The sequence below is a fragment of the Thalia democratica genome, chromosome 4 (genome assembly GCF_965202585.1).
Source record: "Thalia democratica chromosome 4, ktThaDemo2.hap1.1, whole genome shotgun sequence".
Classification (NCBI taxonomy): Eukaryota; Metazoa; Chordata; class Thaliacea; order Salpida; family Salpidae; genus Thalia; species Thalia democratica.
The window spans coordinates 20213457-20232077 of NC_139168.1; the positions used below are offsets into that span (position 1 = coordinate 20213457).

Sequence of the window (18621 nt, forward strand, 5' to 3'; positions counted from 1 at the left end):
TAGTTTTTAGATATACTTCAAAAAGCTGCTTAAGTTTAAGTGTAAAAGATATTTCGATGGTGCAATACTAAATATGTTAGCATTAAAATATAAACAGTTTTGATGGTGTAAAACTAAAAATTTTATAAATAATACTTGTTAAATAGTCAAAACTTTTTTGTACTTGAACAATAAATGGTATATAATTGACAAAATTTAAGTTTGTAAACTTAAATGCTTATAGTTTTTATAAAACATTAATGAAAATAATTAACTTTTGCTTTTCATTTCTTTTTAAAGTGTTAGAAATATTTATTAATTACAAGCTTTACAACGTAAGTTTAGATCAACATTAAGAAAAAAGTCTTATATAAACACGTAACTTCAACTAAAACAAACTTGTGATACGAATGTAACAGTGATTGAGTCACCGAAGCTGGTTATTGGCGCCGGTACGGTTTGACCACAAAACAAATTGGTTATCGGGGCGGTCAGGTCTGGTCCGTCCCTCAGTTCCAAGTAATCGTAACTAGATTTAAAGTTTTTGTTTAAAATTAAAACCATATACCTTTAACATATTCAACATTAAATACACGTATTAATTGTTTAACAAACTTTTTACTTAAACTTAATTTTGAACTGACCGATTTTACACTGCATCTTCAACAGCTTATAAAGTTGAAATGCTTAAAAATTAAAACAAAAATTTTTAATTAGTTTATCTACTTGTTGGTATTAAAAATGTTATGATTTATGTTAATACTATTACTTTTCTTTTTTTTTTGACTTCATTTGATTGATATGTTAAAAATATTTTAAAATAGTTAGAAGATGCTTCTACCTTCTTGTTTATAAACATGTTTTTGAATTTATATTTTACAAACTTTCAGTAAGCAGCTGAAACTACTTGTTTATTTAATAATAATGTTTCACAAACTTTCCGCAAGCCGACGCATTGGTGTCCGGGTTGTAGTACAAGTCCAGATGGGTGAAGGTCAGCGTCACGTGACCTTCCAATTGTGGCGCCAAAACCGTCCACGTACAGTTGGTGTCCGGGTCGTACTGGTCAGGATAGTTTGGCGAAGAGAATGAACCGTCCTGTGAAAATAAAGTTATTTATTTGTCAGTAAGCTTTATATATTGTTATATTGCTGTAATAGTATTATACTATTATATAGTTTATTTGTTATATGTATTTACGGGTCGTACTGGGTAAGAAAACTTGGCGAAGAAAATGAACCTTCCTTTGAAAATAAAATTATTTTGTGAGCATACTGTATAGTTCTTGACATAAAAGTACAAACTTTCAATAAAGTATAATATTTGTTGCGAAGGCTAAAAAACTAATTGAAGCTTTATATATAAAATACTATGCACAAGCGTAGTACTACAAATCAGCTTTCATTTTTACCCAAAGTTCTTATTTTGACAAATGTTTTCTATAATCTCAAAATGTAACATTTTGTTATTTGTTAACTTGATATACAAACAACTCGATCGGTCTGCTATGCGGAAGCGAACAACTAATGTAGCGTTAACAACTTGAAACAACAGCGCAATACACTACAAAAACGTTTTTATATGTATTTTTTTTTAACAAACAACTCACTCCATCTGCAATTAGGTATCCTCCGCATCCCTGCCTGAAGTTTGCTTTGAATCCCTGATTAATTTTTACACAGTTTTAAACTAGTAGATATAAAAAGAGATAGTTAACGAATTAATAATTTTTCAAAACTTAAAAGCTTGTTCCAAGGGTTTTTTATTAGTTATCATTGACCATTTAATAAAACTATTTTTTTTACATATTTAATAAGAGTTTAATTTGTTCAACTAATAAATACATAAGTTTCTAAGTTACTTTTCATCTAATAACAAGCGATAAGTTCGCATAAATATACTATGAGTTGTGTAAAGATGTTAACAAAAAAAACAAGGTCTCTTTTACTTTACATTTACATACAATCACATAAAAAAAGATATAAAAAAACACCAATTCAAACAAACGTTATGAGTGGCGATGACGTCAGAGTGGAATTGTACGAACACCTGGTGGCCGGGAGCCCTGATGACGCCGGGCACCTGGTTACCGCACCCCTTGTACATCAGCAGACCGGAAGTGTTCGTTCCCGCGTAAACCGCCACGTAATCAAAGTAGCATGACGTGGAAGGCTCGATGTCCAGCGACTCGAACTCGAATATCACAACGTTGCCTGGGTTGATTCGAAAAACAGTTATAACTTTTGTTTGAAAATAACAAACTACATATAAAAGATAAAAAAGCGCTGTGTTGGTGACCGAAACGGATTTTAAACCATGTTGTTATTAAGTAATAATTTTAATTAAAATTTTTTATTTAGTTTAAATAAAAAGTACTACCAAAATACCTATGTTTTTAGTTCATATTAACAGTAGTACCAAAATACCTGTAAGTTAATTGTAAGGAAAGTTAATAGCTAATTTACCTATGTGGTTGGCAAAAAGTAATTTATTCATAAAACAACTCTTTGTAATGTTAGTTATACATTAAGTTTTATATCAATAAGTCACAATTGATTTTTTTTACTTTAATAACATCTTAAAGCTTAGTATTTTGCTTCACTAAATTTAATACTTATTTAATATATTATGAAAACAACATTTTCACGTAGTTATAGCAACCAACCCTCGCCAACGTCGATGTACCATTCACAATCCTGGTTTCTGGGGTAGTTGTTGGGGTAGTTCGGTGACGTAATAGTGCCGCTGGAGGCGGTAAACTGGCCCCCGCATGAGCCCGGTTGCTCCTCCCACGTCGAACTGAAACCCTGGCCGTTCACACTCGAATCTGTTGTTTTTGTTTGGTTAATGAGGCTTGATAGAGATAAAAAGGATTGTAAAATAATACAGTTAAAAAAATTCTGTGGTAATTAATAGAGATAAAATAAGATTTCTTTTAATACGGATTAGTTCTAAAAACTTACAGAATACTGATTTAATGTAAAATTCATAAACTGTAAAAAAACAGCTTATCTAGTGGAAACTACTAATTTAAGTTATATGAGCCTGATAGCTGAAAACATTAGTTTAAAAACCAAACAGGCTATAAACAAATGTGAACAGTTTTTGGTTGAGTTAAAAAATATACAAGCTGTTTAAAGCACAGTATAATTAAACACTTCCTACTTTTCAGTATGATAAGTTTTATTAGTTTACATAACTTATTACAGTAATGAAATCTTGAACTCACCAGTTTTGAACTTGACAGTCATGAACGTGGAAGTACTGGAGACAACTAGCGGTAGGTTTATTGGAGAATCTGGCGAGTTGCAGAGTTGCGCCAGTCTGTTGTTGGATTCAGTGGTCAAACCGTTGTATACTTCTAATACGTCGTATTCGCCTGTTGATTAATGTCAAATGTACTTTTTTTATGAACTTATAGTGGGCAGTATATTAAAATTTTAACAAATCGATATTATTTAAACTTGTCACTATAATTGTTGTTACTTCTATTTGAAGCGTAAGACGATTTTTTATTAAAACTGCTAATTTCAACAGAAAAGTATGAAGAAAAGGTTTTTTCCGTAGTATTTTCAATCAGATGTGAAGAACCAAAAGTGTAGAAGCTTAAACAAATATTTAAAAAAAAAGAATGTTTGTCACATTTTCTAACTTCAAAAAGTTGACGTCGCAAGTTATACATAAAAAAAATGAAAAAATTATAAATATGATATAACAACGTAACAATGTAATGTTGATAAAAATTTAATAGAGTATTATGATGTCACAACTTAAAAGGACTACTACGTCACAACTAACAGCTTTGATGCTGTTCCACGTCGAACACGGTTATCGTCAACTTTACACTCGTTCCCTGTGACGTCACAATGCTCCACAAGCACTCCCTGCTGTTCGGGTAATTCCCCGGGTAGTTGGGAGAAGTGAGAGTTCCCGTCGGGCCCTCCAGTGTTTCCCCGCAACTGAAAGCAAACATACAAGTAGTAAAATTATGTAAATACTCTTTTTTAATTAAGTAGAAATATTTAGAAGAAAAAATTTTAAACGTTTTTTTTTTATTAGTAGAATATTTTTATTTGGTCAAGTGAAAACTTAGTTTACACTTGTATAGTTTTTTCTCTCTTTTATTTTAGTTTTTTATTACAGATTAATGTTTGTAGTTTGAATTTAATAGTTAAAAGTTACCTAATTGTAGGTGTTTCAGTTATAAATGCATAAGTTACTTTAGCGTTACGCAAATTAGTTTTTAATTAACTGATTTTGATACTTAAAATTGTCTTTAAGTCGTCTATCATAACAGCATAGTTATAAATCTATACATCGATGTTTTAGGTCTTATGCAGTTGATTTTTTTTTGTAAAATATAACTAAAAGTCAAGTTTTGTATTCCGATGTGTAAGCTAAACAAAGTTCAAAATAAAATTTAATTAAATTTTCATAATTTCATTTAACATACAACCAAGCACAAACCCGTCAACCGCCCACACGAGTTCGAATCCGGGTCCCGATGTGTTGGGATCTGTGTGAAAGCTGAATAACAGATCTGAAGAAGTCGAAGTGATGAAGACCGGAGACTCGGTTCCGCAGTATCTTCCCAGATCCGTTCCCACCGACTGTTCCGCTCCGTCGTGGATCTGTGAAGTTGGGAGCATGTAACAGTTTTACAAAGTATTTTTTTACTAGTAATTAGTTTAAGAACTTAGCAGATACAGTCTTACTTTATTTTACTACAAAACTTTACCTTTTAGGATTTTCAGAACATTAATTAAACAAAAAAAAGTTGTATGTTTTACCAACTTTTAACCAACTTTCTTTTAAAATGTAAAAGTGAGAAAGTGGTTTAAAGGTTTGTGTGAACACAAGCGAACAACATTTATTCTAATTTTTGACGAATGAATTGATTTATTTGGCGTTATTAAGCCAAATTTTTTATTACATTCTTCTCGCACTAAAGCCACATAAGAAATAAAGTGTTTCAGGCTTTTTGGTGTTAAATAGTTTTAACATTTTTATTCAGAATTTAGAACTAAAGCTAAAAAAATTTGTTTAGTTTGTTTAATACTTCATAGAAGTAAAACTCGTGTTTATACAAGAAAATATATTAAAGTGTTGACTTTGTTAAAAAGCACTGCTTAACATCTTCTTGATTTTAGTTATTACACAATGATTTTTAAAACAATAAGAAGCAAATGATCGCACCGGCAGTTAGGGCAATGTCCTACACTGAAAAAATTTACAGAAACATTTTGTTAAAGTTAAAAAAAACTGTTTCCACATTACACTAACCTGCAAATAATCGCATCCACAATTATCACAATCCTCGATATTGAAGAAATTGACAGAAACGTTGATCTTGTTTCCGTAAGTTCCCTGAAGATGCCACATGCAGTCGATGTTTGCCGGATAATTGTTCGGATAATCGGGAGATTGGATTGTGCCTTCTGATTTACCGCTGATCGTTCGATCACAAACTGTTGGGTGATGAAAAAGTTTATGTTAGAAAAGTGATTTAATAAAGTTTTCAATTTGTTGAAAACGTAACATTGAAGATTGTTTACTAAATTTAATGTAAAAGTTTGCAGTATAAAAAAGCATTATAATTTAATATGTTGGCCAAGAAAACTCATTAAATTTGTTTTAATTGAAATATTTACAACATCATTCTAATAAATTCAACAAAAGTAATCAACAAACTTGTGTTGTAACTAGCAGTGAATCCGGTGCCAGCAGTGCTCACATCCGATTTGAACTTTATTGTCAGTGTGTGGTCGCTTGATGTAAATATCTGAGGTGTCTGGGTCCCGCATATCCTCTGGAGAAGCGGGTACCCTTGACGTGGTCCGTCGTACACCTACAATTTTTTTTCATAATTATAGCATAGTACTTTTTATAACTACCTTTGTATTTAGTTAGCAATTTAGAAAAAATATGCTGTAAACACTTTTTTATTGATATTTTTATTGTTTATTAACTACTTTTTGATATTAATATAATATGAGTTTTCCAATATTAATACTAAATTGCATCTAAATTTACTATTTAATGTTTTGTACTTTTAAAACATATACAATAAACCTTATTTTTTTACAGCACATTTAAAACTAAAACATTTTATGTCAGTAAAATACTTATCAATATGAACAAATAATTTTTTATTAAAACTAAACAAACTAAAATAACGATTGTGCGTTTATTTTTATTATTATTCTTACAATTATTTTTACAATACAAAAATAACCGTATAGTATTTTTTAAAACAGCTAAATAACAATTTAAATTTTTTTAAATAAAGTTATTTAAATAAATAACGCTTTTAAATCACATCAAACCACCATAATTTTATTAATACGAAACAAACAAACCTCAACGTAATCGTACTCGCAGTAGTCGTGACTTTCGAGATCGAACGAAGTGAACTGCAATGCGATTGCCGACCCTTTTGCAACTTTTATCAGCCAATAGCATTCGGCGTTGTGGTGGTATGGGTACGGGTGGTTGGGCGATTCGAAATATCCACTAGACGTCGTCAGTGCCCCGCCGCACCCTGGTTGTATTTAAAAATAAATTACTAGTTTTTAATATTTTGTTGTTAAGGCAATTTTCGTTGAAGGTTGTTAGAGTTATCTTGATCGGAAGGATTTTTGAATGTTTTTTGCTACGGCAGGCTTAGATGTTGCAAATATGGTAACATTAAGTCTTAAGGTATTAGACAAAATTTCAAAGATTACCAACAAGTTAGTACAATGTATAATATCTTTAATTTTTTTATATATTAAAAATTTATTTTTAGTCTTAATGTTGTGAACACTGTTGTCATCATTTTAAAAACTTTCTACGAGTATTTAAGACATAGTTAAGACAATAAAATATGTTTAGAAGTTAAGCTATAATTGTTTTCATAAATTACCTTACTGTTTAATTTTAAACTTGATTTTATAACAATAAACTTCAAACCGGTCAATGATCCATCATATGTTAGTAAAAATCCTCTGTCCTCAATAATTGCATCTGTTTTTAGTTTCAAGTATAACTTGTGGCCATGGGAGATAAAATCTGGGGGCATGTTGTCCCCACAGTAAGTTCCGATCAATGGGGAGTCTTCAAACCCGCCGTTTCTAAAAGAAAGTTTTAACTTTTTTTATAAGCAAAGTAAAGTTTGAATTAAACAATCCAGTTAAAATCCTTGGTTCTTAAAGAATTACAACTACATAAAGCTTTAAGAATTATTGATTTTTATATTATGCTTTATTACAAGTTTTTATTGCTTTTTACTAATTTCGTTACCATAATTTAACTCTTTTAAATCATTTGAAATGCTAACATGTACATTACATACTATAAGTTAACTTAATATTAACCCACCTTATTTCCAAATAATCATACGGACACGAACCGTCTATACCACCTTGCTCTAAAGAAAAGTCAGTGAAGTTTACCTGTAAACATAATATAATAACTGTAATTTAAGATTAACAGAAGCTTTATATGTAGTTTTTTATTACAAAGCATGCATAATGAATTTTGAAAAAATCTAGCGTTAAGTTCAAAAGACTTCTACTTCATAATTGTTCATATATAGAGGTATTTAATAGTATCAACTTTAACATACAACACTGATACTGTATATTTGTCAACTCACAAGAATTTGCAATTGAGGCGACACCTCGATTATCCAAACACACTCTCTATCCGGAAGATAGTTGTCGGGATATTGAGGACTAGATATGTATCCCTCGTTTTCCGTTATTCTATCACCGCATGCTGTTTAAAGTTTAATTGTTTTTTTTATATCAGAGAACTAACTTGTTTAGTTTTTATAACACATAAATTTAACATAAGCATATTACTATAATACAAATGTTAATGGCTTTTAGTCTGTCAATCTTTTTTATGTTATTATACAGTTACATTTTAATTTTTTTTATATGAAATTTAGGTGTTTTTTTACTTGAATACGTTTGTGTAAATAAAGTTGAACTGTTGAGATAGCATGAATTAGTATAGGAAGTTCTAAAGAACACAAAAGTTTACATGTACAAGTTGTATATTTAAACTTACACAGAGTGGCATTAGTAGTGGTGTAAGCTATTACGAATCCATCACTGCTTATACTCTCATCAGCTGTGAAAAATATGGTGAGTTCGAACGATGTGCTTGTGAACGCTGGAGGTATCTGATCTCCACAGTATCTGAGAAACAAAAATTGAAATTGCTTGAATTTTTAGATGTTGTAAAAAATAATATCATTTTTTATCATTATTTAGTTTAAATCATTATTTGTTTTGAATTCAAATATGTCCAAAACAAAATACGACAGTATAGAATAAAACTCAAAAGTAAAAAAAAATTATTTAATCCAAGCGGAACTGTAGCTGATTTCTACTTGAATAAGAAAACTATAATTTTTTTAAACTAAAACTGATTTTTTTCACCACCTTCCCAACGACGGCGCAGTTGAGTCGAGCCCGTCGAATATCTCAATGTAGTCATAGCAACCGGAATTGCCGGGGTCTTCGAGGTCAAACTGAACGAAATGGAGGTTGATGACCAGCGAGGGGTCCACCGCTATGTAGTAAGTGCAGTTGGCCCCATTGGGGTAGGGAACCGGTAACCCGGGACTGGTGAAGGTTCCGACCTGACCAGTGTACACTCCTCCGCAGCCTGTTTTTTTTAAGTTAAGATTCACTTACCGTTCTAGCCTTATGTTTTCAATTGTAATCTTAAACCTAGTATCCTAGACTATATGTTGTAATACTCGAAGAAAGCAGTTATCGTTATAAATTCTTAACTTTTAGTTAAAAGCTGCAGTAAAGGCCCGAACTGGTACAAAAAAATTATATTAGTTCGGGCCTTTACTAGTTATTTTAGCGAGTTAGTTTGGCAGGACAAAGTTTGCAAAGTCAAAAGGCTTTGTGGTGTCAAATATTAACTATTTAGGAATAATGCATATTATAGTTGACATGCTAAGTTTGTGAACATTACGTAACTTCCGAAACTTCAAACATTTTACTTTAATAAAAAACATATTTTTAATTATTTGTTTTTTTATGTAATAAAACTGAATAGAATACTTTGGGACTAGATAAATAAGTAACTTATATCTCGTAGACAATTACATTACATACTAGTCGATCAGAGATACGAGAACAAATATAAGTATATTTTCAACTAAATCGTTATGAAAATGCCATTAACCAGCTTTATATTTTTACGCTAACTGGAGTAAGTGGTAGTATATAAAACAGCAAAACAAGTTAAAGTACATAGTTGGCTAGCTCTAGATTTTAAAGACAAATTTCAAATGGAGACTAACCAGAATAACTAGTAGTGTACGTAGCACTGAAACCACTTGCACCAATCGAGATATCCGCGTAGAAGTGGACCCACATATAGTTCTGAGTGGATTGTATCGGTATCGGGACGCTGTTACCGCAAAGCTTGGACAGTAACGGTGACGATTCACTTGGTCCGTCCCTTATCTGGTTGTATTTGAAGTGTTTTAAAATTTGTTTAATCTTGTTTTTTGCACAATATTATAGGATTGTATTTGTAGTCTATTTTAAATGTTAATAAATATTTTCTAGTAATATTAGTTTTAAACTAAGAGTTTATTTACCAATCCACATACTTTTTATAGTTATACTACGTCTAATAATTATTTACCGATAGCTTTAGTACAAAAAGATCTTTTCAATTTTTTAATACTTTTACTGTTTCTGAGCATCAAGAAAGCATTTATACAACACAAAAGCATCACATAAAATTATTCTAATATCTAACAACAAAAGTTGAAATCATTTGTAACGCATATGCTTTATTTCATTCCTAGCATAGTTTTTATAACTATGTTATTTGGTGTAAACAGTTTTTATAACGATCACACCAAACAACATAGTTCATAATCAAACAACAGACTTATACCTCAATGTAATCGAATTGGCAGGTGCTGGACAGTTCCAACTCAAAGTCGGTGAACTCTAGGGTGATGACGTAACCCGGGTCCTGCTCGATCAGGTAGAAGCACTCCTTGTTGTTGGGGTACAACATCGGGTAGTATGGGGACTGCAGTGTACCGGTGTCGGCTGTTAAAATAGAAAATTGTTTGGTGGCGGTATAAACTTAATGAATTTAGCAAATATTGCACAATAACTATTTTTAAATAATTAAAATGATATTTATAAACCGCCCTCAGATTTTTTTCACTACGTTTCAATATTGTTGTAGTCTAGTTATTCAGGAAAAAGTAAACCATCTTTATGCTTTTTTGAAAACTAATAGATTTAAATAATGATTATGGTTAAAAGTAGATTGGAAACTTCGATACATTCGTTTTCCAAATCAATTCGCTTTGATTATATCATCTCAAGTATTTACAAAAAAACTCAAAGTAATAAAAAATCATCAACAAACAAGTGTATGTTCCTCCGCATGCGACGGTGTAAGTCAGCCGGAACCCGGATCCGGTCTGAGAAACGTCTGAGGAGAACTTCAAGTAGACGTTGTTGCCCGAGGACGTCCAGGGAGGAGGCACCTCGTTTCCGCAGTGTCTCGTCACCAGCGGCGCTGTTTCGTCCGCTCCGTCACGGACCTGGTCGAATTAAAAAAAAGTATTTTAACACAGTTAAAGATTTGTACTGAAATAATAATATTTAGCAAAAACATATATCATATTTTTCAGTGTTTTTTTAAACAAATTTCTATGTTATCAAACTAAAGTGATGGTTATTATAAAATATTTTTTTCAATATAAATATCCTATAGTTACACTATTTTTGAAGAAATCTTCTATGGCAAAATGAAAGCAAACAGTTTTTTCTTAAATTATCCAAAGCAGTCTAACACTTAGATTTTTTATCTTAATACAAACAAACCTCTACATAATCAAAACTGCAAGTACTGTGGTCTTCAATGTCGAGGTCTGTAAAAGTAATCGTGATTCTTCCAGTTTGTTGCACGTGTATTTGCCAGAAACAATCCTGTAACATATTGTTTTTTTACATGATAATTTGCAAACTAAATAATAATTCAAAAACTACTTCAAAATTTTAACAAGTCCTAATTTTCGTAGTAGTTTGGTACTATGTTAAAAAAAAGTGTGAAGAAAGTGGCTTATTAACATGTAGAGAAACCGTATTTAATTCATGATAAACAAAGCTATTTTAGTATTTAAAAAAGAAAGGGACTTAGTTACAGGTACAGCAAACTAGTTTTAAACTGACCTGGTTAAGCTCGTAGGGGTTCGGGTAGTTCGGTGACGTAATAATACCGTCTTCGTCATCAAAGTAACCGCCGCAACCGGAAATACTCACTGTTACGTAGTTATAAATGTGTATGTTGAGTATAATAATAATCACGGTTTGAACAAATATTTCTACATTGAAAAATGTTACTAGTGTAGCAATATACAACAAAAAGTAAGCCACAAGCAAAATTTCCTAAACCTAAAAATTTGGCTTCTGTTCAAACACCAGCATTAAAAAACATTTTTTTGAAAATACACAACACAGCTTAAAAGCTATTAAGCCACACTTTTTTCTATTAAAAGTAGTTTTCCTTTAAACAATTTGATTATCATTTAAAAACATCTCATTATGACGTCACCAACCGGGTTGGGACACCCACGTGATGTGGAAACCGTCGCCAGAACCTTCTGCATCCGAGTGAAAGTGGATCCAGGCGGCGGGAGCGGTGGTGAGCTGGGGCGAGGGGGTCAGGGACCCGCAGAACTTCGCTATCAGCCCGTCCGTCTGCGACAACCCGTTTCTTATCTGTAAAGTTATTTTGTTTTGATTTGTTTAAGTGCTTACAAACTTTACATTCTACATAAAATATGTTGATAAAATTCTTGTTTGCTTTAATATTTAATCAATGCGTCAGTTTGCGACAATCTGTTTCTTATCTGTTTGGCGGATTAGTTAAGTTAATTAAAGTCCTTCTAAAAAAATAGTAAAAGATAGTATAAAAACTATATAAAGCCGTTTCTTTTCTGTGTAATGAAATAGTTTTGATATTCAAGTTTCTCAAGTCGTAATTCTTGTAAGTCAATCGTTATTTGTGTTTTTTTCGTTTTTGTCATTTACTTTATATTAAAATAATAGTTGCTTGGTGAAATTTTTCAGTCAAGTGTTTTGTCTGTACAAAAATATGTTAGTAACAAATTTATTTGCTCCTATATTTAATTTAAAATCATCAATAAGTATTTATGTAATTTACTAATGATGCTCTGTGAAATTAAATCATAAAATCAAACAAATTTTGTAAAGTTTCAAATCATAATGTAAGAACTTCGATCGAACTTCTTTCACAAATATAGAGTAGCAATGATTTTTTTTAATTCACTTTTGGAGTAATTTAAGTGGCTTATTATACCTAATGTACATTCATTATCTTGTTTAAAAAGTATGTACTAAATAGCTTGCAGTATTTTTATATCTTACAAAAATTGTTTGATCAAGTAGCATCTTATTTAACATAACTTTGCATTTAGTTTAGTGGAGTATAACTTTTTAGCCATTTTCAGCTCAAATAAAACGTCACAAAAACTGGAACTCGGCATATTAAGAAACAGAAAATCAATTTCTTTTTAACATATTTTACCTTATTTAGTTTATCAAATTAAAACTGTTTATTTTATAAGAGAAAAAAACTGTTCTTTTTAAGCTTTATAAATTTTAAAACAGCTTTGATAAATAAAATCACACATAGTGTATATTTAAAAAGGTTATCTTAATATGTAATTGTAGAAATAAACCTTCGCATTGGTAACATTTTTTTAAGTTTAATACAACTTAAACAAAGCAAAAAAAATAATTAATAAGCGCAAAAAAAAACCTCAACGTAGTCTTTGGAGCAGCTTGGGTCGTCTTCCAGGTCCAATGTGCCAAACAGAAGTTGGACCACCTGACCCGGCTGCACCTCGATCGTCCAGTAGCAGTCTCTCGATTCCGGGTAAACCCCCGGGTATCCGGGCGAGGTAAAATCCCCGAACGTGGAACCTGATATGTCCTCTCCGCAGACTGAGAACAAAAAGGTTTGTTTATAAAAGATACATTGCATATTTTTTTAAAAGTATATTGAAGTTATTTGAAACAAAATTAGTTTAAACTTTTTATATATCTTTGTAAAAAACTGTGCTTTTTTTAGAGAGAACTCTAAAAAAATGTTGAAAGTACAAGTTTAAAGCTCACCCGTTTACTAAAAAAAGCTTCTATTTATTACCAAAAAGTCTTGATGTGTAAATAAAGTTTAACTTTAAAACCAGTTCAAGTATAACTCAAAATGTTTGACATGTTTGAATTTTTGTAACATGCAAAAGCGATTACAATGAAAGAATAACTACCTACACATTCAAATACAAACAACAAAGTTTTCATTCACATGTTTAACTAAAATTAATTTTTACTATAACATGTTAAAAACCAGGATCGGCGGTCTGCCAAACAACTTGGAATCCCTGAGCGTTGTTTTGTGCGTTGGACCTGAACCAGAAGTAGAGGAGGTTGTGAGTGGATGTGATCGGGTTTCCAGGTGCTGTCGTTCCGCAGTACTTGCCTGTTAGAAATTTATAATTGAGAACTTGTATGTTGTTTCGCAATACTTGCCTGTGAAAAGTGAAATTATGATTTACAGTTCTCTTTACTATTTTGAACATTTAAAGATTTTCATATTCAGAGTTAAAAAGTACTGTTTAGTTTCACTGTTTTTTAAAGTGTATTTTTAATGTTATTGGTGTAGTTTGTTTTGCTGCAGGCGTTTTGAATTACTTGAAAGCCTGACTTGTTGAATTTGTTTTGATCATCAGTTTTCTCTAGTACTTTTGAAACCAAAGTCGTTTTTGTCTTCAGTGAAAAAGTTTTGTTTAGTTATTTTGAATGTCCGTTTGTTGTACGATTGTAGTTGAACCACAAAGTTTGTTTATAAAAGTTATTTGCTTGTTTCAATTTGCAAATAACTAAATTGGAAGTGTATGACTAAGTTTGATTTACTATGTTTTTGTATAACAATAACTTAACTTTCAGCGTGAATACTAAAACACGAAACGTCTAAAGCAGATTGTTTTATAAGACTTTTTACTTTCTTTTTATCACTACTTTTTGAAAACATATATCGTTTTACTTTATAATAAAAAGTTATAGAAAAATAAGAGCATAATTAAATTTGGTCTTTAGTATTTGTCAAAGATAGTTGATATGCCACTTGTATTACAAAACTCAAGCATTACAAAATAAGCAGTGGAATAAGTTAAAAGATAAAAAATATTACCAGCTACTTTTTGTAAAAAATGTAATAAAAAACTTTTATGTACTAAACTGTAATATTACATACTTGCTATGTACTGTGTACTTAAAAAGTTTTTTTTTTCAAAACTAACCAATAGGATACGCGGAAGCACTGCCTCCATCGTGGATTTCCAGGAAATCATTTTCACACTCCTGACCCGGTTCTATGTCGAATAATGGGAAAGTTGCTGATACTATCTGTTTAAATTGTTTAAAAATATGAATTATCGGAAACGTCCATGGACCTATCTGTTGAAACTAATAGATATGCTAAATATTGGAAATTTGGCTGTTTTTATCTGTTTTTAAATATATTTAATTTTTAAAACTAGGGGTGGGCAACGTACAGCCCGCGAACCGGATTCGGCCCGTCGAGTCAAAATGACCGGCCTGTTACTGTTTACAAAATTTAAGTGGAATCCGGACTGCGAAAGGTAAAACTGCGGCTAACTTAAGAAGTTTAAGTTTATTTCAAAGAATATAAACTTCATCAAACTTATAAAGTTGACTATGCCAGCTTGCACACAACAACCAAATCCTTTTGATCTTATAATCTAAATTATTTATACCAAACAATCAAACCTTTCCCAACGAAACCTCGATAACCCAGGCACAACTGGCACTGTTCGGATAATTTTGACCCGGAACGACCGGATAACTGAATGCGCCTGAATCCTGCCGGTACATACCCCCGCAGCCTGGTAAGGATAGTATTTTATTATACAAAATATACAGGAATTATTTTCACTACTTCTATTGATGAACACAAAAAAACTGTTTATGATAATAAGAAACATAAAGCTTTATAGATTTCGTTATAATAACTATTATAGTACTTTTGAGATTTAAAACTAGTAAAAAGTTCTAAATTTAAAATAGTATAACAAAATCAAAAATTTTAAGGCTCAATGTCTAAGTTTAAAAATGCATCTTTGAGCTTTTGGTTTACTAACACTGAAATATGAAGAACATTCGAATTAAACTGTTCAACTTGTAATTAAACTACACTTAAACCAAACATTGTATATTGCAATTATTAAGTAGATAATAAGCTAAACCCTGTTTTTAAGTATATAAACGCTTTTATAATTAAACTAGACCACTTAAATCATTTCACACCCGAATTACCGTCATCGCACGTACAGTAATAACCGTTTAATTAATAAGAAATATTGTTTTTACCCACTAGGCTCTTGATTTTCGCAGCTCATCCCCGAATAACCGTTATTACAAGTACAGCAACAACCGTTTAAGTAATAAAATAAATAAACGCTCACTAGATTCCTGATTTTCGCAGTTGACCCCCGAATAACCGTCAGCGCAGGTGCAATAATATCCGTTCACCCCATCCTGACACGTGCCCCCATTTTGACAAGGGGCGCTCGCGCATTCATTGATGTTGACGTCACAATTGACTCCCGACCAGCCAGGGTCGCATTGACACATGTTGTTCTGTTTAAAATACGAATCGTCTAAGTGAAAAGGTGTAGAAATATTGCTTCAGCTACAGCGCATTAGTTCCGTACTTAATGCATTAATACTGTTATGTTTTAAGTTCTATATTCACTTATCAAATTTTTGGATTAAATTATAAAAGCTATAACAAAAGCGCTAAAAATGTTTAACTCCCGACCAGCCAGGGTCGCATTGACACATGTGTTGAATCTACTGTTTGGAAAAAATAATTGACTTCCTATTACAGCGCCTTAATTGCGTTTGTTTATTACCAGGGATACGAGAGTCGAGCGACTGTTTACCCTCAACACAGAGGATTTTTGAATTACGCCATTTAAAAAGTCTAACAAATTAGAACTTTATTTAGTAAAGAGATAATTGTAACATCACTCAGAAATGTTTAACTTTTTGATTTTTCAGCATACATTGTCATGCTATGGGTGCACACAACTGTTTAATAAAACATTGAACATACTTGCTTAAAATATACTATGTGCGTGCATTAATCAGATTTTAAGCAAGAATAAAAAGTTTTGCAATCTAAAGTTTTTTGTAATATTCTGTATGTTGTTTATTTACATACCCCAGTTGACTTTTTTTTAATACTTTTATCATCCGGAAACCTATAATGAAGTATTTATTGTAAAACTTCAAACTTGAGCTCGTATTATAAAATAGTTGTTAAAAACTGTACATATATGTCAACTTGATAAGAAAATGCTACAAGTTTATGTATTAAAATTATTTATTAACATCAGAAAGTAAGTTTAGTTGAACAAACATTGCAGTCAATTCAGCTGCTTCACGATGAGAAATAGAGCGATTGAACTTTAAAATAAATATTTGCTTTTGCTCGTGACAAGTACTGTGCAAATACTGTTTTATATGGGAGCAATTATTTAATTGTAAAAGTTTTCTCTTTAAATTTGGTGTTTGTCACTATTGTGCATCAATATTGACCATTTTAAACAACAATTGATGATTTGTTTTAACGGTCTGTTTGTATCATTTTGTTGCATTTAGTGTTTTGTTTACAATAATGGCGCAACAGTGTTCCGCTTATTTCAAGTTAAAAAGCAATAAAAACTAACATCATATTTGTATAAAGTTATTAAAATATTTGTTCTATTTAAAAAATTTAATTATACGAAAATTGGAAAACAAACTACAAATAAATTAAAAACTTTGTCATTAAATTTTTTATCTTGTAAATATTTTCAAGTAGAATAAATTTCAAGTACAATAAATAAATTTTGTCATTAGATTTTTTACTTGTAAATATTTTATTTTAAATAATACAATTTTAAAAGCTGTAATAATGTAATTTCAAAATACAAATACTGTCCTTTAAATTTTTTACTTACAAAATTAAATCTTAATAACATCTACAAATGTTTGTCAACGTAACAACAAAGTACTGATCGAAAAAAATAATCAAACAACTATTATTACGTCACAGCAACCAACCGAACACTGTCCGTTCTGGCATGACGACCCGCACCCGCTTGGGTTCAGCGTGCACCCGTTTGGTCCGATTCCGTTGCCTTGGTAACCAGGTGGACACTGACACTGTACGAAGTTCGGTCCGATTGCTGTTAGTTAAATTATAAAATATGTATAGTAACTTTAAAAAGTAACATACACGATTAAAGTACAAATACATACCTTTGTGCGCTTGTATGATAACTGATAAGTGTACTGTTTTTTATTATCTAAAACATATAGTACGATCCATACTAATGTTGTTTAAAACAAGCTTTTTTTTATAAGTTTAAAACACTTAAATAAGCAGAACATGGGTATTTTGTTGATTATAAATTTAGCAGTTTTATAAAACACAGTTACCTCAAATATAAGTAAAAACAGTGTAACAATTGCGCAGTATAAAGGTTTTTGGCTATCAAAATTTTATTTAAAATACTTCAAAGATAATAAGCCACAACGATATTTTTAAACGAACCAGGGTTGGTGGTGCATGTTGCTATGGGGTGACATCCACCGTTGTTATTCGAACATGGGTTCGTTGCTACGCAATTTCTACCGTCCCCATCATACCCTGTTGAATTGTAGCATAACGTTGTAAATATTAACTTGGTGAAAAATTATTTAACAATTTTTTAAAGAAAATGAACAAAGGCCTTGTTATTTTGATTAAACGTGTTTACCTATACGACAAGTTTACTAATAAGTACATCATGAAACTAATAGTGGAAAACTTACTTTTTTTAAAAATAAAACTATAAAAAATTCAGAAACAGTATTAACGTTTTGGACTTTGAATATGTAAACACTGTAAAATATACCTTACTTACATAGCAATGTGTATTTTGTTTTGTAAAAAGCAAACTATAGACAAATCATCAATAAGCCCACATTATTCTGATTAAAACAGTTTACCTGGCAGACTGGCTTACTAATAAAAACTCTTAATTAACAAATACAGCTTACTTTAAGTAAAGAATAAAAATTTACTTTTTTTGTAAAAAATGATCTATAAAAGAATTCAGCAACAAACACCTTGTAATTCCAATTAAAAATTTTTACCTGGCGGACATGCGCCGCAAGTGGACGATCCCGGCTGGTTTATGCAGGTGACCATGGGGTTCGTTGAGCATCCTCCGTTATTCTGTGCACACTCGTTAATGTCCGTGCACACCACCCCGTTCCCCACGTAACCTGTGTGACGTCATAATAGAGTTTTGAACAAAATGTGAACTTTGATAGCTTTAATTTAAAAAAATAAAGCCTTTTGCAAAAAAATCAATAACTTTAGGTACTAACTTGATTTAAAATAATTGACAATAAGTATAGGTAATCTAAAATTAGAAAAATGTTTTATTTCCAAAAAATAAAATGGCTACAAAATATTTTATTTTAAAACTAAAAATGGTTCACAACGTTTTCTTTACAA

General features: G+C 31.1%; 1 protein-coding gene across 1 annotated transcript in view; it reads right to left on the bottom strand.

Moving 5' to 3' along the window:
- The window catches only part of LOC145833110 (cubilin-like), an 81446-nt gene that overhangs the window by 22140 nt on the left and 40685 nt on the right, over positions 1–18621 (bottom strand). Inside the window, exons 8-37 of the mRNA XM_082940311.1 lie at positions 18255–18386; positions 17671–17766; positions 17174–17302; positions 15533–15727; positions 14838–14953; positions 14348–14453; positions 13396–13527; positions 12808–12992; positions 11582–11744; positions 11196–11284; positions 10848–10952; positions 10387–10564; positions 9898–10058; positions 9290–9455; positions 8412–8637; positions 8035–8165; positions 7616–7737; positions 7339–7412; positions 6931–7091; positions 6339–6520; positions 5671–5827; positions 5263–5447; positions 4447–4610; positions 3778–3938; positions 3209–3358; positions 2645–2806; positions 1987–2192; positions 1589–1642; positions 917–1077; positions 379–508 (exon numbers count right to left, since the gene is read on the bottom strand). Coding sequence (XP_082796437.1) covers positions 379–508; positions 917–1077; positions 1589–1642; positions 1987–2192; positions 2645–2806; positions 3209–3358; positions 3778–3938; positions 4447–4610; positions 5263–5447; positions 5671–5827; positions 6339–6520; positions 6931–7091; positions 7339–7412; positions 7616–7737; positions 8035–8165; positions 8412–8637; positions 9290–9455; positions 9898–10058; positions 10387–10564; positions 10848–10952; positions 11196–11284; positions 11582–11744; positions 12808–12992; positions 13396–13527; positions 14348–14453; positions 14838–14953; positions 15533–15727; positions 17174–17302; positions 17671–17766; positions 18255–18386 — 4379 coding nt within the window. The remainder of the gene's footprint in view (positions 1–378; positions 509–916; positions 1078–1588; positions 1643–1986; positions 2193–2644; positions 2807–3208; positions 3359–3777; positions 3939–4446; positions 4611–5262; positions 5448–5670; positions 5828–6338; positions 6521–6930; positions 7092–7338; positions 7413–7615; positions 7738–8034; positions 8166–8411; positions 8638–9289; positions 9456–9897; positions 10059–10386; positions 10565–10847; positions 10953–11195; positions 11285–11581; positions 11745–12807; positions 12993–13395; positions 13528–14347; positions 14454–14837; positions 14954–15532; positions 15728–17173; positions 17303–17670; positions 17767–18254; positions 18387–18621) is intronic.